This window comes from Lactuca serriola, chromosome 5, assembly GCF_051521515.1.
Source record: "Lactuca serriola cultivar US96UC23 chromosome 5, Lser_US96UC23_V15, whole genome shotgun sequence".
Classification (NCBI taxonomy): domain Eukaryota; kingdom Viridiplantae; phylum Streptophyta; class Magnoliopsida; order Asterales; family Asteraceae; genus Lactuca; species Lactuca serriola.
The window spans coordinates 78,114,110-78,138,803 of record NC_136412.1 but is presented as its reverse complement, the minus strand read 5'-3'; the positions used below and the strand labels follow the sequence as shown (position 1 = coordinate 78,138,803).

Here is a 24,694-nt window from a genome sequence, read left to right as displayed (position 1 = left end):
CTACATGCATTCTCGTGCTTTACCACTTTGCACGCGGCGGCTTTCAAAGCGGCATGCCCAGCTGCAAAACCTCCGCTCCCCAAACCAACGAGAGGAGAGACACCAGTAAGATCCACGCACGCATGCTTCCCTCCTATCCATCCAAAGACCAAAATGTCAGTCGGTCTAAGTGTGGACCTGCCATCCTGCGGGTCCGTCAAAAAGTTCACTGGCGCTTCTTTCTTCACAGAAATACCAGCACGCCGACAAGCATCAAAGAGAACATCCTGAACTACATCATGTCTATACTTGAAACCAGGGAGCTCTCTACAATGAACAGCGTGTTCCCCAAAGGTATCCAAACATGCCTTGCGACAAACTGGGCATATCTCGTCAATTGAGAATATGGGAATCATGAGGCGGTAACGAAGGATAGTTCGGTACTCCACAGGAGACATATGTTGGCCAAGACCATCAATAGGGATAGTTAGCAGAAAATCCTGAGCATGAGGCGCCCGCAGACACTCAAAGACTGCTTTCTGTCTGACAGTCATGTCGAAGTTGACTTCCATATCTTGGACGATTTTGCTAAAAATGGCACACGCCAAAGCTTTCTGGGATTTAGGGGGGGGGCAATGTCCTTATTAGTGAAACCACTACAGTCAAATCCCGGAATCGTATCACGGAGACGAGTCATAGCACATAGGTAATCCGAGTCCATACCACATATGCCACTGTCACGTAAGATGTGGTCTTGTAATGCCCAAGATTGAGCCCTCAAGGCTACAAATGCGTAGGATGAAACCTCGTAGGCCGAGTACAAACCCAAACCACCGAAACGAATAGGTAAGGAAGCCAAGCGCCACTGAATGTCTCCAAAAAAGGGGCCTCCACATACCACCATATCCTCGATAAACCTCCGCAATCCCTTGTCAAAGAATAACGTTGCCTTTTCTATGTGTACCGGCTGACATGTCCTTAAACCAAGGAAAAGTTTTGCAATGCCCATACACGATCGAAGCAAAAGGAGCTCGCTCTACGGATCACATAGTTGTGGAAGAAGGCCCATCAAATCAACAACATTGACCGCTCTCTTCATGGCCAACCCGCTAATAAACCCCGTGTCTCTGCTAACAGCCCCCCTAAGGAGTTTCACCCCCAAAGAAGGTCTCCCTATCTCCGTAGGGAATAAATCAGCACGAAGTTTCCTACCATCACATGAGGGCCAAAAAATCTCCATTTTCTTGATGTTCAACTCAAGACCCAAACCTGGACCATGCAACCGAATTATGTTCAACACTCTAGCCACCTCCTCTGAATCCCCAATGACAGTCCCATCATCTAGGTACCAAGCATGGAGAAGGAGCTTAAAATTGTCTCTAATCTTGTGCACAAGTGGGTGCAAAACAAGGGCAAAAAGAAGAGGGCCCAAGGGGTCACCTTGCTGCACCCCAGTGGCAGACCATATATGTTGGTCTCCGATATAAAGTCTCGTTGCTTGCCCGTACAAGAAATTCGCCCACAAATAAATGGAAGGGCACATCTTCTTAACCTTGTGGAGCAATGTTGAACGATCCACCAGGTTAAAGGCATTCGGGAAATCCACAGTCAACATTACAAGAGACCCATCAGCATGGTGTTCACTCAACACCCTATTGGCACTGTGTAACACAGCCTCAGCACCGCCAGATACACCAACCCCAAACTGAAAATCATTAAGGTACTTGGCCATTTCTTTACCCACACCTTTCATGGAAACCTTGGAAACCAGACGTCTCCATATAGTGCCTACTGCAATCGGACGGATCCCGTTGTCAGGTTTAAGTAGAGGCGTGAGAGGAGCGGATGCAACAAACTCTGCCAAAATGGTTGGACATCTTCCCACTAACCATAAATTAACAACTGAAGTGATAGCATGTATGAGATCTGTGGCAATAGCAGACCCTTCTCCACAAAGGGGCATCTAGCAAGTGTTGAGCCCTCAAGCCATCTCTCCCGCAAGAAGTTCATTTAGGGAAGGGTTTGATGCAACTAAATACACAATCAAAGTCTGCTATAAGGGGAGGTTCATAAATTATAGGGCTCGACATAAATGGGGGTGGTCTGAAAGGGTGTTTGTCCTGCTAAGCTTTAATAGTATCACCATTATATGGTGCAACACCCGATGAACATAACACTTTCACTGTTGCGGTAAAATGACCATCTGCAACCTTACGGAGGCACTTTCCGATGTTGGTGTTACTTGATGTAGCCTCATTCTGAAGGATGCCTCCACCCTATCTCAAAGCTCCAACCTCATGATTGTCTAACATATTTTGAACTAACTTCGTGATACCACCCTCTTTCCCCCATGTATCCAAGGATTTCAGGATAGAGCTTTGCTGTAAAGATTTTCTATTCCCAGACCTACATTCTTGTCTATTTTTGGGTCTAAACACCTGCAGTATGCATCGAGGGAGAAGTAACAAACACATCCATGCCTCAACCGAGCCAGGTTGGGCAATCACCTTGTAAAGAGTGGTCTTCAAAGCCTGAGAGAAAGCAAGACGACAACTATGGGGGATACTCTTGACAGTAGTGATAGGCTCTTTAATATATATATATATATATATATATATATATATATATATTGCAAAATAAGTTATTTTTGTTTTTGTACTCATTAAATACTTATGACTGATTTCTTTAGTTTTTTTCTCACGCAATCTTACGTGGGAAATTCATTAATGAAGTGTTTGGGCCTTTTGATGTTTATGTCCATCGTGATCTCAACTACTTGGTTGCTTAGGTCATGTGTTCTAAACGTCATAACTTCTTCATACGATCTCGGATTTTAACGATTTTTATATCCATGTAAACGCTCTTTATATCCATGAAAACGATCTTTATATCCATACGATCTCGTATTTTCGATTTTTTTCGTTTATAGCTATTTTTCATATACCAGCAACACCTATTTCATCTTGGTAACACCAACTATGTATTCCTGCGTCTGCCCATGTCCATATTTTTTTTATGAATGCATGTATGGATGTTTTTTTTTTATAAAATTGTAAGTAAAAATATATTACATTTTAACGGGAGTAATCTTAATGAAAAAATGAACACGTGGATATAAAGATCGTTAAAATCTGATATCGTATGAAGAAGTTACGACATTCAGAATACAAGACCTGAGTCAAACCACAAGACCTACACAACCAAGCAGTCGAGATCATGTTGGACATAAACATCAACAACCCCAAACAACTCATCAATAATTATCTCACGTAAGATGTCATGAGAAAAACCTAAAGAAATCATTCATAAGTACTGAATTAGTACAAAAAAAGGACTTATTTGAAACAAAAAAAATGTTAAGGACTAAATATGTACAAAAAATTAAGGACTAAATGTGTACAAAATGAAAAATATATTACCATATTAAGTCATTTTTCCCGGCTGACCTGAAGTAACCGGTCATAAGGACTAAATGTGTACAGTTTAACAAGTTAAAGGGGTAAATGTGGACGAAAAAAAACTCAGTGACCAAATGTATAGAAATACATTACCCTTTTAAGTCATTATCCCTTTTAAATACTAAATTAATGAAGGCCATGTCTGTTTGGGTCTTATATGCCTCTTAAAAAGAGACACATATGAATTTATAAAATTCAATCGTTTGGTAGTAACTTAATTTATAAAATGAATTCCAAAAAGATATCTGACCAAATCAGATGTAAACACGCGTTCCCTCTTCTCCTCTGCATCGCTTGCTTCTTTGGCCGTCTCCAGTTCTCCACATCGTTCGCATCTCTGACCATCTCCCTCTAGGTCACCTCCATCGCCAGCCCTTGAACCTCCTCCACCGAGTTCCTCTGTCAACCCTCACACCCTACTCTGACAAATATATCGCCGCCAGCTTTGCTTCCTTCACCAGCAACTCCAATTTGCGTTTGTAGCTAACCCTTTTCTTTTCTTTTACTCATGAAAATTGATTCTTATACATTTATTTATTCTTTTTTACCCATTACCAACAGACCATGATTCATACGGTCTGACAACTTTATCAACATACATCGATTGATTTTGGGGATAGTTACTATTTTATTTTCTAAATTGGAGTAAATCTAGTTCAAAATCTATGATGGATGAATTTTTGTTGAAGGAATGCCTATATGTGAAGCATTTGCACATAATAACAACAACCCAACATCTATGATGTTCATGTTAAGTAGTTTGATGAGGTTTCTGTTGATGAACACAAATTAGGAAGGTTATGAAGTTTTCTTTTAATGGTGTTTTGTTAACACTTGATACTTCTTTTATACATGATACATTAAGGTTGGATGTTGTTATAAGCTTTCCAGATCATGTCTTTCATCTTTGTTTTGATACCCCATGTGTTGTTGAGTGTTATGTCTTGTAATGCAACTTACATTGAACATTTGATCTTGAATGACATACAAACAATTTTTTATACATAAAGTGTTAATAAATTATTATTTTTTATTGGGGTTTTAAGTGAAACAGATGAAGATTTTGCAAGCTTATTTTTCTGAAGTTATCAAAGTTGGTTGTCATTTATGTCTCAACATTAGTTGGATATAGATATATTGAAGACTCAAAGCTCAAATTAAATTATATCCCATCTTAAAAGATCAAAGCTCATAACTCGGTGGGAAAATTTTTGACCTTCAATGTCAAATATGTTGTATTTTAACTTTGAAACCCTTAAGACATACAAAAAATTATTGTAATTTTTGTAAATTGATCTCAAAAGATCATTACAAATTAATGAAGATAAATTTTGATTTATATTAATTTGGATTTTGTATGGTGTTTAACTTTATTTATTATTATTATTCAGCAAAAATAATATAAAACAGTAAAATTGTCATTTTCATAATTCAACATAATAATTCAGAGGTTCCAACCAAACAATATTTAAAAAATCAGATCTTAAAATTTCAGACATCTTAAAAATTCAGATCTTAAATATTCAGATCTTGCCAAACAACCCAAAAGTTGGTTATGTTTGTCCGTCTAAAATTAAATGAATAAATGGATAAATACAAACATACAAATAAACAAATTTATTTTTGTTTGTTTGTTTTTCTAAGAAATTATTATGTTCATATTTGTTTATGTTTATTTATGTACGTTCATTAAAGTGTTAAACAAGCATAAATGAACAAACATAAAAAAAAAATGAATATATACAAGCATAAATGAATGGGTGTATATATATATATATATATATATATATATATATATATATATATATATATATATATATCAAAATAAATTATATAAAAATATATATATCAAAATTAAATTATCAGAAAAATATCAAAATATATGATTTTTAATTCCCTATAAATAATATATAATATTGATATATTATTTATATGTATTAAAAAAATGAGAAGAGTGAGAAATAAAATATGAAAATGACATGATTAAGTGACAAACAAAAAATAAGAGATAGTAAGAAGGTACACACACCACCCTTATCGGTCTTTCCACAACCACTTTTCAACTAATTTGTCAAGCATAAATTATATATATATATATATATATATACTAGCCGTTTACCCGTGCCAAGCGACGGATATGAATTGGTTTATTTAGAAATTAGTTTGTAGAGGTGATTAGATTTTTTTTTTTTGTGAAAAATAGTTTACTATATCTAAATAGTTATCAATATTGTTATCCTAGCAGAAACGTAATCAATAAGAACTAGAAATAAAAAGTTAGGATTCTTTAAAAATGTACATGAAAACATGATTGATTGTGCATTTTAATCGTACAACATTTATTTATACACCACATTTGATGTATAGACTTAACTCCTGTTGAAATGAGAAATCGATTCTGAAAGATAAATACCTACTTAATATCATAAGTTAATAATGTGATAAATAATTTTCTTATTTATTATTTTATTTTAGAGTTTAAGGGTCTTGAGTACTCAAATAAACATGTTGGGTGATAAAGAAGATTAGGACATGATCATCATTTTGTATGTACTTAACCCACTAATATTTATGTTGGGTAAATGAGCACAGAGCTATCAAAATTTATTTATAACTTAAAAAATAAATAATGATATTTAACAAAATTATTGATTTTTTACTTTGGCAGTATTGTTTTGTAATAATATGTAATATATTAAAAGTATTAAGTACATATAAGATTAAAAATTATCAAAACTGTAAAGCAAATTTGGCATGACCCAATTTGACATGAGTTTTTAGGTCAATAAGTCGCCTTTTTAAAATAAATTTTAATTAGTTTTTATGTTACTTCGTGTGATATAATTAGAAATTTCATTAAGAAGGCTAATATAAAACATATATAACATTAAAACAAAATAATCGTCATTACATAAAGCCCAATGAGAAACCACAGGGCATACAACTACATGTGTCCTCAACATTTGATAAGAAAAAAAAAACTTATGTTAGCTAAAAACATTAGGCTTATCGCTTATATCTTTATACTACTAATATTTTGACCGGTTGTTGCAGTTGGGTGCATCCCTAGCTAGCTCTTTGAGTATGAATTGCATGAATTAGGTAAGTATCAAAATGTTTACAAGGTTCCTTGCTAAACTGAATGCAACTGTTATAAAATTTAATTGCCATACACATACCAAACAATAACAACGTAGTTTCAAAGTACCATTTGTAAAGTTAAAAAAATGCTATAAATGGGTATTCAAAAAGAAAAATACGATTATTTGAAGATTTTTGCATTTATTTACAATTATTTCATTTTTCTTATTCAAGCATTGTTATTTGAAGTATAGGGCTATAATTGGGTATACAAAAATGAAAAGTATGTTGCTGTTATAGAATTTAGCCTAAATAAAAAAGGGAAAATGGAAGAAATGGTAATGTACCTGTAGATCTTTACCCAAAAAAAATGTATAACTTGTGCACCAAAGCTGGAAAATAAATATAAGTATTCATAGCCTATACACAAAGTTGCCCTGCTTCTTCATCATCGTTGATCTACTTAATAGAACTTAAATTAAAATGAAAGACCACCACCCATTAACAACCAGGTAAAACATAACACAAACAAAACAATGATTTCCTATGCATCATATATTGTGGTAGTTTTTCAGAAATGAATGCGACAATAACTAATAATCACCAAATTTTGTAATTTAAAAAGTTTAAAATAATAATCAGTAAATAAAAAATCCAAATAGGTGCACAATGTTAGTAGTTGAGTTTAATTAATCAACAATTATATAATACCATCAGAATACAAAGTCTTAATTACGATTCTGCCCTCTTGTGATATGTGCTCATCAAATTCTATCTACCTTGCATCAAAACAAACAATACTCAAACCCGGGTCTTTATTTCCAGATGTAAATACAAACAAAATCAAACTGGTCTATATAGATTATTAAGATAAAAAAGAGCAAAAAAAAAAAGCAAAAATAAAACCCGTGAACCACTTCTAAGAGCAAATTCTCTAGAAAATAACCCATATCTACACAAAAATACCACTTGCTCGCCTTCTTATCTTATAGATACACACATACACACATCTGCACACATGGATACACAAGATGCACACAAACACAAACCTGATTATCTGCACATACACGTGCATGTTAGAGTAATTAAAAAGACTATTCAAAATATAAATAGAAAAACACAATTATTTCTTGCATTTAACCCCAGTTAACACACATTTGTTTATATTTCGACTTTCATTCCCACCTTGCATCACTTCTATCTTCTATATTTTCTAGAAAAATTTGTTTATATGTTTAAAAACAAAAACCATAAACAATGGGAACTAAAAATGATAAATGATTAAAAAGGTAAAAAAGAGAAATATCAAACATGTTAGAACTTAAAATAACCTGGAACCAAGAACAATGGTAGTTTTTTCGTGGTTTTCGAGGTTGATTCGTTCCAGATTTTCGAACTAGGTAGAATGAGATATGGCAACAAAAACCACTAATTAGCACTTATTTGCGGGTGAGAGGTGGTATGTGGTGGTAGTTCATTGTGGTGAACAACCCAGGGAATCGGATGCTAGGGCTTTCGGTGTCATGAAGGCGGTGGTACGATCATCGTTTAAATCGACGTTCATGGCAGAGGCGGCCACACCCAAAGCCCTAAAACGATGTGGAGAACATGAAAATCACGATCAAGCAAAAACGGAGTAAAAGATAGAATGGCAAGACAGACAGAGAAAGCAAAGTGTACTGTGTTTCTTTATGAAGTAACGATGGTGATTATCGGTTTTATATTAATTGTATAAGCTCATACTTTGACTAAGTCTACCATTTCAAATAGGTTGTTGGACGGATATGAATAGGTACCTGGTCAAAACAATAAGGGAGGGGGTGGTAAAGAGGTTATTTTACCTTTTCAATTGTTGACCAGATAAGATTTAATGCATAAATTAATTGTAAATAGTGCATTCAATTGGTGACCAGATAAGATTTAATGCATAAATTAATTGTAAATAGTGCATTAAAGCTTGAACGACTTAAAATTCAGCATTTGACTAAAAATGTTTTATAAGATAATTAAGATAGGTGGAGGAGATTAAATTGGCGGTCAGCTCAGTGATAAGGCACCGGGGTCCGACGTTTTTACGTTTAAGTTTTTTAAAACATATTGGAACTTGGTGAAAGATGACATTGTGGAGTTTGTAAAATACTTTGAAACATGGGGAAAATTTTCAAACGGATGTAACTCTTCGTTTATATCCCTAGCAGCAAAGGTGAAAGACCCATTATCCCTTAAAGATTACCGTCTAATAAATCTCATAGGAGCCCTATACAAAATAATAGCAAAGATCCTTGCTAATCGGATGAGGAAACACATCGGTGGGTGTATCAATGAAGTCCAATCAGCTTTCTTAGAAGGTCGCAATATTTTGGAGGGTCCTCTCATTGTAAACGAGTTGGTTTCTTGGACTCAAAAAACTGGAAGAAAGATGTTGCTATTTAAAGCTGACTTTAATAAAGCCTTTGACTCGGTTAACTGGGAGTACTTGGATTCAATTATGATGCAGATGAATTTCGGGGAAAAATGGAGGAGATGGATAGCAGGATGTCTAGAATCATCTAAAGCTTCTGTATTGGTGAATGGCTCTCCCACAAAGGAGTTTGATATGTCAAAAGGTGTTCGACAAGGAGACCCGATGTCCCCATTCCTATTCATAATAGCTATGGAAGGACTACATGTCATGATGAGCTCGGCGGTGGAACGGGGATTATTTGACGAGATGAAAATCCCAAACTCCAACGTTAATATCTCTCATTTGTTTTACGCAGATGACACATTGTTTATAGGTCACTGGTCTTAAAGAAATATCGCTAATCTAGCAAGAATATTAAGATGCTTTCACGTGGTATCTGGATTAAAGGTGAACTTCAATAAATCACGGGTTTATAGTATTAGAGGTGAACCCAGTGAGGTAAGTGAGTGGGCCTCCCCTCTTGGATGTGAACCATCAGCCCTCCTTTTCACATATTTAGGCGTACCCGTGGGAGACAATATGAACAGAAAAATGCATGGAATCCAATAATTGATAAATTTAAGTCAAAATTGTCAACATGGAAATCAAAAACACTAAGCTTCGGAGGTCGGGTAACTTTAGCAAAAGCAGTACTGGGTAACCTACCCACGTACTATCTATCTCTGTTTGCTGCACCAATTGGAGTAATTAAAGAACTGGAGAAAATCCAAAGACAATTTATTTGGGGAGGGATGGAAAACAAGTCAAGTATACATTGGGTTGCCTAGGAAAAAATCACAGCCCCAAAACAGGTGGATGGTATGGGCTTGGGTTCTCTTAGAACTCTGAATCTGGCTCTATTATCTAGAACTCTGAATCCGACTCTATTATCGAAGTGGCTATGGAAACTCAAGGTGGACCCGACACACCTATGGGCCCGCATTGTCACGGCCATACATAAGCTTGGAAATAATCTTAATGATTGCTTTGCAAAGTCGTCGACAAGTGGTGTATGGTCGAACATTGTGAAATCATTTAAGGCAATGGAGAAATTAGGCTTGTTGAAAAGAGAAGTAATGAAGATGGCGAACTCGAACGACAGATGGATATCTGATTTTGAAGAAGATGGGGAATTATCTGTAGCATTGTTAAGAACACGGCTCGATAGGGCATCCCACCCGGTACCAGATGGTGAATTCACATGGTCTAACGCGGTTCCAAAAAAGTTCGCGTGCTTCGTATGCAGGGCAAAACAAAATCGAATCCCATCAAAGGTAGCGCTAATCAAAAGAGGGGCCCATGTTAACGCCATTACTTGTGATGTGTGCCAAGTAATTGATGAAACAACGGATCATTTGCTGATAGAGTGCCCGGTGGCGAAAGAAGTGTGGTCAAAGGTGGAACAATGGTGTGGTATAGTGAATTCCATCTTGGAGTGTACTACAGTCAAGGAGGTGCTGGCGAATGACAGAAGATGGGGAAACTGCCCAAAGGAAAAGAAAATTGCTGAAGCTATAAAATATGGGACAGTTTGGTGCCTCTGGAAGGCAAGAAACAAAAGAGTTTTCAGAAACATTAGAAGTCAACCGGCGAAGATAGTGGATAATATCAAAACGGTATTATTCACTTGAATAAAACATAAAATCAAAAAAGGTGTCTTGGATTGGAATTTATGGTGTAACAATCCGCTAAAATGCGGATAAGTATGTAGACGTTATCTTGTAAAACTAATTATTTTGTACTCTTTCGCTTCTCTAGCATCTTGCTAGTGAAGCTTTTATAATATATTTGTCGGTTCCAAAAAAAAAAAAATTAAGATAAAGATAAAGATATAGATATAGATTTCAAAAGTTATGTTGACTTATTCTAATAAAAAAGTATGATTTTTTTTAAAATTTAAATCCTTGGTAAGATAAGGATATATGTTTGAATGTTTCAATATTAATTTTACATTTGTACTTAATGCATTATATTTTGTAATTTGTTGATAAATGTTTGTACATTCAGCTTAAAGGTTTGGACGTCTTAAATCTATTTTTAGAAATAGTAAGGTTTGTATAATAAGATTATATATATATATATATATATATATATATATATATATATATATATATATATATATATATTTTTCCTAATAAGACTAATATGACAGGACAAAAAAAATACATACATTTTTCCTAATAAGACATAAACTCACTCTTCATCACTCATATACTCTCCCATCACTCATATGATCAAAGCCATAAATACCCTATTCATCTTTTGTCATAGAAAAACAACCCTATAATACTCTAAAATGTAACAAAAACAGGTTATATAGATACAAACATCCAACTTGAGAAACAGAGCACATCTTACATCAAAGCCAAGCCCATTCTACAAATCATCAACACATATGTTAAGCCTTCGCAACTACCAATAACAACTCCGACCTTTCTTCAACTATCACCAAGTTCCCAAAACCTCAAAATTATAAATTAATTAAAAAAAAAAAGCAAGAACTAGCAACCAAACGGCCTACGTGGGAATACAAAATCAATTTCTCACAATTAAAAATTTTGTACACCTCAACTACAACAAATAGCCATTTCTCCACCTCTATAATTCACATTACTAACACCTCTCTTCTCATCCGTTCACACAAAATCCCGTTAGTATTTCTCATATTCATCACATCAAACACTACAAATTAGGGTTCAGGGTTTAGGGTTTAAGTCAGATTTCATTTCACACTCTTTGTCTGCTCGAATTAGTTCGAGACAAGTTCATATAACCATTCGGATCATTCTCATCTTCATCTTCATCATCAGACGACAAATACGAACTTCCCATCCACGATCTAAACCCTTCATTTACTCGCCTCTCAACATCCGGTGTGAATTCCACAGTGTTAGCTTCCAACATCTCTAACCCTAAATTCCGGCCGGAAAATTCGGTTTCATCGAGGACCGTGGCGGCTTTCCGCCTGAGATAGAAGGCGGTGCCGCCATAGAGGATCACTAGTCCCCATGATGAGATTTCATAGCACCAAAATAAGGGGATCGAACACCGGGAACCAAGTGTGAGGAGAGTTGAACCTAGAAATAGTGCTAGAAGACCGAAAATTATGGCGAATATTAAGTTTAGAATTGATAGACATCTAACCCCTCCTGTAAATCATGAAAATAAGTATGAGAAATGGCAAGGGTATTTACGTCTTTTACACAAATGAGAGACATGTTTCGAGTAAATGCTTCATTTTTTACCAATTTATGCAACAACGTTTCACTCTTTATCAATTTATGCATACATAGTTTTCTAAATAAACTACTAAAGTGTGCTTGACTTACGGTTGTCGATTGTTTTACAATATATTAAGTTGTCCAACGCAGCAAGCACAAGTTCAATTGATGAAAATGACTATTTTACCCATTTGACAAAATATGTTTTTTGAAATGAAGTTGAAAGTTTTATAACTGAACATCAAAAGGATTGGACATGAGATGTTAAAAATAAGACAATAGATATGATAACTGGATCCATGGGTGAGATATGCTAGTAGACAAAATGACATTTTTACCCTTGCAGCCAATAACAACATGAGTTATGTGGAACCAAATGACTAATAGCAATCTTTGGTAGTAACAAAGTGAAAATATTTTGTCAATTTTTATGTCATAAACAAAAAGTTAATATAATGTATTAATGAATATTGGAAAGGATCTTTTTTTAAAATGATAGTATGTTCATAACTGATATTTTGTAGGGAATAAACTTTTTGAAAGAACCTTTTATTATTTGTATACAGCATAAGAGCCAAAATGCACTCCAATATAAGCAGAAAACAAGCCAAAAGGGTATTAAAGATACCTCTTCTGGAAGTACAGTAGTTATTCTCAACCACCTTCAGGCATCCATGTCTTGTTGGAGCAGTATAAGATACACTAATACCTGCATATCAATGGAAGCATGCCCAAAAACTTAGTAGCAATTAACTATAATTACTGAAGTTCTTTATGACATTTGTCTTATTATTCAATGTTATTTCAGTTTTCTTGCATAAATCCCTACCATATGCAATGAAAATCACATGGCAGCTCTTTCTTGCAAACTACTTAATCGATTACTTGATGAAACATAATCCATATGTAATTTCTAAACAATAGTGACCAGATTTATAAAGAATATACTGATAGCTTGAAACTGCCAACAGCCAACAGGGTAAGTGAAGCTCCACTAATAACATTACTGTAGGGATGTTTAGATGTGTGTTTTTCAATGTGATTATTGCAGCTAGGTGTTCATGATGGAAGTTTGCTTAACCTGTTAACTGATTGATTATGTTGTAGAACGCCTGGAAAACGTTTAACACGTTGTCTTATACCTTTTTTTTTCAGTTCGATATATTCAGACTACAATTAGAACAAAAGGAAGCAGAGCTCACCTGCCACAAGATAAACTGCAGACACCACAAAAACCATGGCGGAAGGAACAAACACAACCATCCAGTAATAATCAACAGTCTCTTGATCCGTAAGATAAAAAGCACCGCCCACGCGGTCTTCGCCACCACCGATACGAACGTCTGCAGCAACAATACTGCTGAAATTAATCGATAGAGGCTGGATTCTCAGATCACTGCAGAACGGCCGTCGTCCGGGATCATTCGGAAATATTATGTTCAAGCTAATAATAGTAGAAATGAAGATCGAGAATGTGATGAAGGCAAAACCACAGATCAAGATCGGTCTTTGTAGCTTAGTCCAAGCTTTATCCTCGTCACGTAGACTCTCGTATTCGTGTTTCTGCATGAATGCTTGTCGTAAAGCGTCGCCTATGATGGCCATATCTTCAACTTGGAACAAAGTGCAAACCCTATGATTTATCCGTAGTTGGGTGTATAAATTGATGGAGATTTTTTAGAAATAAGAAATTGATTTTAAGGGGATTGAGCTGATGGGAATTATAAACCCTAAAATTTGGGGGTATGGAAATGGAAGTATAGATGAATCTTACAACTTGATTTGTTGATGGATGGCAGCTGTGGCGGTCGCCTTGCTTCAATTGTTTTTTGATTCATCTTCACGTTTCTCTTCAATATTTTCACTTTCATTTTTATTTAATATAATATAACAGTAATAGAATATAATAATTTTTCTATTCTAATCACTTGTCAACTTATTAATTATCATTTTCAATTTTTAATTTTTCATTCTAATTATATTAAATTAATAATTGATTATTTATTTTAAAATTTAAAATTTAAAATTTTAATTATATTAAATTATTAACATTAGATTAAAAAATATTATAAAATTAATACAGATTATAAGGTGATATATTAAATCAATAATTATAATTTTATATAACTAAAAAAATATCTTTTAGTTAATAATCTATTTAAAATAATTGATTAATAATTTTAATTTTTTTAATATGAAAGTTTAATTAATTTTATAAATATGGTTCTCACAGGGTATAAATCAGTCTATCCTAATAAATAATGATCAATTTTGCCAAATGTCACATTTTTATTGAATTTGTCACATGTAATTTTGTAGTTTTTTTTGAATAAATTTAAATCCACATGTTATTTTGTGGTCTTTTTTAATTAAATTCAATTAGTATGTCACATAATATCAATATTTGTATATATAATGTATTAAATACATTTAATAATACAAAGAATCTTAATATATATATATATATATATATATATATATATATATATATATATATATATATATAATGCATTAAATACATTGAATGTAATAATAAATGCAAAGAATCTTAAAAAAAATATAACGAAAAAAAATTTACACCATAATTATTGTTGTATTCTCGATGGTATATATATATATATATATATATATATATATATATATATATATATATATATATATTAGTTTATAACCCGTAGAAACCATGGTTATAAAATTAATTAAACTTTTATAATAAAAAATTATAATTATTAATCAATTATTTTAAATAATTCATTTTAAATAAATTATTAATTAAAAGATATCTCAAAATTTTAAAGTTATTATAACTTCAAATTTAATATATAATTAGAAAATGTAAATTTGAATTTTGAAATGAATTACCTAATATATCTACATGACACATGGCATAATATTAATGAGGTGTTGTGTTAGAGTGGCACTTGGCAAAAGAAGATTAAAACTATTCATTTATTAGAATAGGGATATATATATATATATATATATATATATATATATATATATATATATGTGTGTGTGTGTGTGTGTGTTTGTTTGTTTTTTCTAATATTATATGTTAAAAGACTAATTATTGGACAAGTATAGAAAATACGATGTATTTTTTTGGTTTATAATTCATATTTACAAGATCACTATTTTTAGGTTTAAATTTAAAAAACAATTATTAAGTTTTGTTTTGAAAGTGAAAAATCGTTTCTTTGACACATTCATAAGTTAAAATATCTCATAATTTAAAAATTATTTATTAGTTTTTTAGAGTTGCCATATTTACTAATTACATATAATTTCAGCCAAGAAAATAAAAGCCCAAAATTTGGGATTGAATTATTATAGGAGCCATCACACATATCCTTTTATATTTATAGATCTTTTACGGAATAAGGCATAATTAATGTTGGCTAATCATTTATATTAATTTTATATCCAAAAAATGAATTTTTGGGCCTTTTGACTTTTATACAAGTTTGTGAATTTGTGTATAGATCTATACGGGATTGACTATCCTACACCTTGCTGTTCGTTACAGTGGGACTTGCAAGTCTACGGGTGCCAAATATCATTTCTTCCGATGTCTTTTATCGCCGTGTTTTTAGTCAATAGTATGGTACAACCATATCACGTTTATACCTTAATTAACAAGTGATTTAAGGTAATTAGTATAACAGTAGTTACTATATACAATACTACGGTACTTTCATTTTTTCCCCCTCTGGCACGTATCACAATATTGTCCGCTTTGGGCCACTCGGCACGAGGACTTCCCAGGGTCGCGGTCATCACTGATACCTGATGTAACATCCCCCTCTGGCATGTATCACAATATTGTCCGCTTTGGGCCACTCGGCACGAGGACTTCCCAGGGGTCACCCATCCTGGTACTACTCCCGCCCGAGCACGCTTAACTGCAGAGTTCTTATGGGATCTGCTGCCCTCACGGCTTTAAAACGCGTTGTGATAGGGAAGGTATCCACACCCCTTATAAGGAATGCTTAGTTCTCCTTCCCAGCCGATGTGGGATCAGATCTAACCTACTTTCACCCCCATTATAGGGTTCGACGTCCCCGTCGAACACATCGACCCGTGCCCTGGCTCTGATACCATTTGTAACATCCCCCTCTAGCACGTATCACAATATTGTCCGCTTTGGGCCACTCGGCACGAGGACTTCCCAGGGGGTCACCCATCTTGGTACTACTCCCGCCCGAGCACGCTTAACTACAGAGTTCTTATGGGATATGCTGCCCTCACGACTTTGAAACGCGTTGTGATAGGGAAGGTGTCCATACCCCTTATAAGGAATGCTTAGTTCTCCTTCCCAGCCGATGTGGGATCAGATCTAACCCACTTGAAAGTGGGTTAGATCTGATCCCACATCGGCTGGGAAGGAGAACTAAGCATTCCTTATAAGGGGTATGGACACCTTCCCTATCACAACGCGTTTCAAAGTCGTGAGGGCAGCATATCCCATAAGAACTCTGTAGTTAAGCGTGCTCGGGCGGGAGTAGTACCAAGATGGGTGACCCCCTGGGAAGTCCTCGTGCCGAGTGGCCCAAAGCGGACAATATTGTGATACGTGCTAGAGGGGGATGTTACAACTGAAACACACATCACACAAACGGTAAGCATAAATGCTTAGTGAGTTCCCCAAAATACCACGTATAGCACATACACCCTTCCAAGCCTTAGGATCTTCCGATCCAAGTGTCTCAGGGGATTTCCATCCTGTAACTTTGTTGACCTTCCGGTCCACATCATCATTCTCATATCATAACATATCATATATAACATGCATAACATACACATCATAAACATAAGACCTTCTGGTCACATATAATTACCCAATCGGGCACGGCATAGTGAGAAAACTCACCTTACTGATGTCGAATAATCACTCGTGCTCGATCTCCCGACCTCTCGTCCCCTTATATCATAAGTGCATCTCTAATTAATATTTTTCCTGACTTATTTGTCTAACACTAACAAGTCAACACTAGTCAACCCTGGTCAACGATCAACCTTGACCCGACTCGTCGAGTCTTGCACAGACTCGTCGAGTCCATACGTGAATTCATTTCCTCAGAATCCCTTCTGACTCACCGAGTCACTCACCCAACTCGTAGGGTCATCAACTAGTCTGAGACACGGGACAACCCGCCCCAACTCGCCGAGTCCGATCTTGGACTCGGCGAGTTCATTCCATGCACATCCTCAAACAACTTCCCGAGGTCAGATCCAGACCTCTAATCTATAGATCCATCATTCCCAAACCCAATAACCACGTAAAGTTTCTATCTTGATGCACATACAACATCTATTTGGTCATATATGATGATTTAGCCCCAAATACCATAACCCAAGGTCATAACCTCCATTGTTCTTCATAAAGTTTAATGAGTAAGGATCTCTGGACCTCTATGGATCCAGATCCAAAGCCTCATCACCAAGAGGGACTATTTGGTCATCAAATCTAACCAACAAAGGGTCTAAGAAACCCTAAATCCATATGATCATCATAAGAATAGAAGGAGAGTCGAATTACTACCTCAAATGTGATGATCTAAGCTTCAAATCCACATAATAGAAACCTCCTTTGCTTCCCCTTGACTTGGATCTCCTTCTTCTTGCTAAACAACACCACAAAAGTCAATAATTGCTTCCTTTCTCTCCCAAGTCGCTCACACACTCTAGGGTTTCTCTCTGAGAACAGGTAGCCGCAAATGGAGGCCATAAGGGCCTTTAAATAGGTCCCAAACCCGAGAAATTAGGGTTTCTTTCGCCAGCTCGGACTCGGCGAGTCACTCCCCCGGACTCGTCGAGTCCCCTCATTAAACACATCATCCAATCGCGACCAGACTCGACGAGTCTAAGCACCAACTCGTCGAGTAGCCTAAAAATGAAGAAATTACAATATAATTAATATGCCTGGGAAACCGGGTGTTACAATTCTCCCCCACTAGAATCAGACTTCGCCCTCGAAGTCTCGCTCGACAAATAACTCGGGGTACTGCTCACGCATCTCTAACTCCGGTTCCCAAGTCAGCTCGGACCCCTTCCGATGTTGCCACTGGACCTGAACCAATGATACCTCCTTGTTCCTCAGAATTTTGATCCTCCTATCCCGAATCGCGATCGGTCTCTCAACATAGTTCAGGCTCGCATCCACCTGAATATCCTCCAAGGGAACCACGGCCGATTCGTCGGCGATACACTTCCTCAACTGAGATACGTGGAAGGTATCATGAATCTGACTCAACTCCGCAGGTAGCTCCAAACGATACGCTACCCTGCCCACCCTAGCGGTCACCCGGAAGGTACCAATATACTGAGGCCCCAACTTGCCTCTTTTCTTGAACCGAACCACACCTTTCCAAGGTGAGACTTTCAGGAGAACAAAGTCACCCACCTGGAACTCGAGCTCTGACCGTCGTCTATCCGCATAACTTTTCTGACGGCTCTGGGCTGTCAATAACCTCTGCCTGACCTGATGAATCTGCTTAGTCGTCTGAAGCATGATCTTTGTACTACCCATCACACGCTTCCCTACTTCTCCCCTGCAAATGGGGGTCCGACACCTCCTCCCATACAACAACTCAAAGGGTGGCATACCAATGCTCGAATGATGGCTGTTGTTGTAGGAAAACTCTGCCAAGGGCAAGCACGTGTCCCAACTCCCGCCGAAATCCAACACACATGCTCGGAGCATGTCCTCGAGCATCTGAATCGTCCGCTCACTCTGCCCATCAGTCTGTGGGTGGTATGCGGTACTAAAATACAGCCTCGTGCCCAATTCCTCATGAAATTTCTTCCAGAATTTGGAAGTGAAACGCACATCTCGATCTGAGACAATCGAGATCAGCACCCCATGCCGCGATACCACCTCCCTCACGTATATCTTTGCCAACCTCTCCGCGGAATAACTCTCACTAATAGCAAGGAAATGAGCGCTCTTCGTCAACCTGTCCACAATCACCCAAATTGCATCGACGCCTCTCGCAGTCCTCGACAATTTGGTGATGAAATCCATGGTAATCTGTTCTCATTTCCACTCGGGAATCTCTAACGGCTGCAGCTTACCATGTGGACAATGGTGCTCGGCCTTAACCCTGCGACAGGTCAGGCATCTCTCTACAAACCATGCGATATCCCTCTTCATACAGGGCCACCAATACTCCCTTTTCAGGTCCAAATACATTTTAGTGGCCCCGGGATGGATCGAGAACTGCGATCGATGAGCCTCTTCCATCAAAATGGTACGCGTCCCTCCCACAATCGGTACCCATATACGACCCTGGAATGTCATAAGTCCTCGACTATCAGTAACGAACTTCGATACCTGCCCGATCACCCGCTCCGTTTTGCGGTTCTCCGGTCTCACGGCCTCCGCCTGGGCCCCTCGAATGGTATCCAACACCGGAGTCATCACTGTCAATTTTAAACAAACGTCTCGCATCGGGGCACTCTCCGCCCTACGGCTCAAGGCATCGGCTACAACATTAGCCTTGCCCGGATGGTACATGATCTCACAATCATAATCCTTTACTACATCCAACCATCTCCTTTGCCGCATGTTCAGATTGAGCTGATCCATCAAATACTTCAAACTCTTGTGGTCAGTGTATATGGTACACCGAACCCCATACAGATAGTGACGCCAGATCTTGAGGGCGAACACTACCACCCCCAACTCCAGATCATGAGTGGGATACCTCACCTCATGAGGCTTCAGCTGCCTCGATGCATACACTATCACATGCCCCTTCTGCATAAGCACCGCACCTAACCCTGATATCGATGCATCGCAATAAACCAAAAAATCATCAACTCCCTCTGGAAGGGATAACACCGGGGCTTCGCATAGCTTTTGGCGAAGAGTCTCAAACGAGGTCTGCTGCTCTGGATCCCATGAAAAAGAAACACCCTTCCGAGTCAAGCTAGTGAGTGGCACTGCAATCTTGGAGAAATCCTGAATGAATCTTCGATAATAACCGGCCAACCCCAGAAAACTCCTGATCTCGGAGGCAGACTTCGGTACCTCCCAGCTCATCACCGCCTCAATCTTAGCCGGATCGACCAAAATCCCATTATGGTTAACGAGATGCCCCATGAACTGGACCTCCCGTAACCAGATATCACACTTGGAGAATTTGGCATAAAGCCTCTCCGATCTCAACACCTCAAGAACATCTCTCAAGTGTTCCTCATGTTGCTCTTGAGATCTAGAATACACCAGGATATCATCAATGAACACAATCACCGATCGATCCAACATCGGCCTACATACTCTGTTCATGAAATCCATGAACGCTGCTGGCGCATTGGTGAGCCCAAAAGGCATCACCACGAACTCATAGTGTCCATAACGCATCCTGAATGTCATCTTCTGGATATCCTCATCGTGCACCCTCATCTGATGATATCCAGACCTCAAATCAATCTTGGAGAACCAAGATGCCCCTTGTAGCTGATCAAACAAATCATCAATCCTTGGTAACGGATAACGGTTCTTAACCATTAACTTGTTCAACTCCCGGTAATCGATACACATCCGGTGTGAACCATCCTTCTTCTTAATGAAGAGAATCGGCGCTCCCCAAGGCGAGCTTCTCGGACAAATGAATCCCTTCCATAACAGCTCCTGCAACTGTGAGAATAAATCCTGCATCTCTAGTGGTGCTAGGCGATAAGGCGCCTTAGCGATAGGCGCGGCCCCGGGAATCAAATTGATGCGAAACTCCACCTGCCTCTCGGGAGGCACACCCGGCAACTCCTCGGGAAATACATCCGGGAACTCACGCACTATCAGGACATTATCATCTGAACGTGGCCTCCCAGTGGCCTCCCGCACATCCATCACATAAGCTACGAATCCCTTGCATCCCTGCTGCAAACTCTGCCTCGCTCTGGCAGCCGAACAGAATGTTGACCCGCTACGAGTTCCCTTACCATAAACCGTCAGCACTCCCCCACCAGGATTTCAGATAGTCACCAGCTGCTGCTCGCAGTCTATCACCGCCCTAACATGGCTCATCCAATCCATGCCCACGATAACGCACACATCCCCCATCGCAATCGGAACCAGATCTATCGGAAACCCAACGCCGAAGATCTCTAGCACACACTCGCGAATCACATCCGTGACATACACTGCTCGTTTGTCAGCTATAGAAACACGCAGAGGTCGACTCCTCACCTCTCGCTGGGCACTGATGTGTCTACAGAATGCTAATGACACAAACGACCGACTCGCACCCAAGTCAAATAACACCAAAGCAGGTACATAATTCACAAGAAAAGTACCTACGCATAACATAATATAAACACAAAATCTCGTAACAACATAAATAAACATGAACATAATACATACCAGCCACGACATTAGGTGCAGCACGGACCTCCTCCGCTGTCGGCTGGAACGCTTTTCCTCGCGCCTTCGGCGCCTCGACCTTCACCGGCCGACCCTCAATGGCTCTCGCAGTAGCAGGGGCAGATCCCTGAGAGGCTCCCTGCAACTGTGGACACTCCACCTTCCGGTGTCCAGTCTGGTTGCAATGAAAGCAAACCATGAATCCTTTGGGGCAATCCTTAGCGATATGCCCCTCCTTGCCACACTTGTAGCAAGCTCCCGCTCTACAAACTCCATCATGACCCTTGCCGCACTTCCCGCAAGTGCGGCCCTTCTGGCCCCCAGATCTCGAATCAGCGGGCTTTCCCCGCTTGGCCGCCGGCTGAGACTATGCCAGTCGGCGATCCCTGCTCTGAGACTCGGCCTCCTCCCTGGCCTGAGTCTCCAGCTCAATCTCCCTCTTCCGGGCATTTGCCTGGAGCTCAGCAAATGTCTGATACGATGAGTTCACCACGAACTCACGAATATCCCTCCTCAAAATGCTCAGATATCGGCTCATACATGCCTGCTCGGTCGACACGTGCTCAGGGAAGAACATCGCCCTCTCATGAAACATCCGGGTAATCACATTAACTGACTCGGTACCCTGCTTGAGGGTCAAGAACTCCTGAGCCAAACGCTCCCGTTCCACCAGGGGAACTTACTCATCACGAAACATAGCGATAAACCTCTCCCAGGTCACCGCAGCAAGCTCTGCTGGAGAAAAATGCATTGTCACGAACTTCCACCAATTCTTCGCCCCCAAGCAAAGCTGGTTCAGCGCGAACCGAACTCTCAGATGCTTTGGACATGAACATGTGTAAAAGCACCCCTCGATGTCTGATATCCACCTCATCGCGACTATCAGATCCTGAGTCCCATCAAACTCTGGTGGCTTCATGTTGCTGAACTTCCGGTACAACAACGAGTCACTCCCTTGCAACCTGGCAGCAGCAACGGCCGCAGTGGTTGCGGCAACAGCAACATTAGTAAGAGCAGCATATCGCTCGTCAAAGGTCTCAATCAGGGTGGTCTTGATAGACCCAAACATCTCTGGAATCTCAGCTCGGATGGCAGCAGCCACCTCATAATGAATCATTTGGCGAAGCTCCTCGTCGCTCACACCTCCCTCGCGGATCTCTGGTCTATGGTGCGTCCCAACCATGATGTCTCTGAAATACAATCATAAAAATATCAGAGACTCGCTCGAGTGTACTCACACTCGATAACCCAACCCTACTCGATTCCTAGAACCCGAAGGATTCCTACTTGGGTTGCACACTGATCCGGTGTTTCCAGTAGTACGGGCCCAATACTACCTTCCACACTGTATCAGTATTCATCTCAAGTCATCCTCCAAGGATCCCAAGTCCCAAGTACTCTATCTCTTTCCACACGTAAACTACCCTTCGGTAGGCTCTTATTGCACCTCACTGCTACCTATTCACTCTAAAGCATCTCATGGCAGCAGAAATCTTCCTAGGCTAAGGCATCACAAATCAGGCCACTCTAGTCCTAATATGAATACCTCGCGTATTCTAGCATGCATAACACATTTCAACATATCTCATAACACCAAATGTAAGGGTATTTTGGGAAATCACCGTTCGGGCGCTGGCTGATCGTACACACTGCTTTCTTGCGTATCTTTCAAATTATTTTACTCTTTTTAGAAAAAATTGTTTATTTATTGAAATTTTTTCTCAAATCCTCAGTTTGAGTTCAAATACACCCGAAGGTGAATCTGAATCCCTCAAACCAAGGCTCTGATACCAATTTGTAGCACCATTAAAAATTTCAACAATTTTTCAATTTATTTTAATAAAACATTTCACTTCCAAATCATTCAAAAATCAAATATCCAATATCCTCTCAAATACATAACAAAATCCATATCCCAAGATCTAAAAAAACATGTCATTTGCAAGTGTGTACTGATCAAGCTGGCGCCTTCCCGCGGTCATCACTGGTACCTAAAACACACATCACACAAACGGTAAGCATAAATGCTTAGTGAGTTCCCCAAAATACCACGTATAGCACATACGCCCTTCCAAGCCTTAGGATCTTCCGATCCAAGTGTCTCAGGGGATTTCCATCCCGTAACTTTGTTGACCTTCCGGTCCATATCATCTTGACCTTCCGGTCCACATCATCATTCTCATATCATAACATATCATATATAACATGCATCACATACACATCATAAACATAAGACCTTCCGGTCACATATAATTACCCAATCGAGCACGACATAGTGAGAAAACTCACCTTACTGATGTCGGATAATCACTCGTGCTCGATCTCCCGACCTCTCGTCCTCCTATATCATAAGTGCATCTCTAATTAATACTTTTCCTGACTTATTTGTCTAACACTAACAAGTCAACACTAGTCAACCCTGGTCAACGATCAACCTTGACCCGACTCGTCGAGTCCATACGTGAATTCATTTCCTCTGGATCCCTTCTGACTCACCGAGTCACTCACCCAACTCGGAGGGTCATCAACTAGTCTGAGACACGGGACAACCCGCCCCGACTCGTCGAGTCCGATCTTGGACTCGGCGAGTTCATTCCATGCACATCCTCAAACAACTTCCTGAGGTCAGATCCAGACCTCTAATCTATAGATCCATCATTCCCAAACCCAATAACCATGTAAAGTTTCTATCTTGATGCACATACAACATCTATTTGGTCATATATGATGATTTAGCCCCAAATACCATAACCCAAGGTCATAACCTCCATTGCTCTTCATAAAGCTTAATGAGTAAGGCTCTATGGACCTCTATGGATCCAGATCCAAAGCCTCATCACCAAGAGGGACTATTTGGTCATCAAATCTAACCAACAAAGGGTCTAAGAAACCCTAAATCCATATGATCATCATAAGAACAGAAGGATAGTCGAATTACTACCTCAAATGTGATGATCTAAGGTTCAAATCCACAGAATAGCAACCTCATTTGCTTCCCCTTGAATTGGATTTCCTTCTTCTTGCTAAACAACACCACAAAAGTCAATAATGGCTTCCTTTCTCTCCCAAATCGCTCACACACTCTAGGGTTTCTCTCTGAGAACAGGTAGCCGCAAATGGAGGCCATAAGGGCCTTTAAATAGGTCCC

General features: G+C 38.6%; 2 protein-coding genes and 1 long non-coding RNA gene across 3 annotated transcripts; 1 reads left to right on the top strand and 2 right to left on the bottom strand.

Moving 5' to 3' along the window:
- Positions 1 to 7,179: 7,179 nt before the first annotated feature.
- On the bottom strand, positions 7,180 to 8,280 carry LOC145052669 (uncharacterized). The gene is made up of 2 exons (XR_013684135.1): positions 7,850 to 8,280; positions 7,180 to 7,575 (listed from the first exon to the last, which is right to left on the bottom strand). It is a non-coding gene; the product is annotated as an uncharacterized LOC145052669 (long non-coding RNA).
- Positions 8,281 to 10,004: 1,724 nt separating this feature from the next.
- Positions 10,005 to 10,592, top strand: LOC145049619 (uncharacterized). Its single transcript, XM_078998003.1, has one exon. The coding sequence runs from the start codon at positions 10,005 to 10,007 to the stop codon at positions 10,590 to 10,592; it is 588 nt and encodes a 195-aa protein (XP_078854129.1).
- Positions 10,593 to 11,394: 802 nt separating this feature from the next.
- Positions 11,395 to 14,038, bottom strand: LOC145052668 (uncharacterized). The gene is made up of 3 exons (XM_079000523.1): positions 13,385 to 14,038; positions 12,811 to 12,891; positions 11,395 to 12,110 (listed from the first exon to the last, which is right to left on the bottom strand). Exons 1-3 carry the CDS (start codon positions 13,785 to 13,787, stop codon positions 11,689 to 11,691), a joined length of 906 nt encoding a protein of 301 aa, XP_078856649.1. The 5' UTR covers positions 13,788 to 14,038; the 3' UTR covers positions 11,395 to 11,688.
- Positions 14,039 to 24,694: the final 10,656 nt, after the last annotated feature.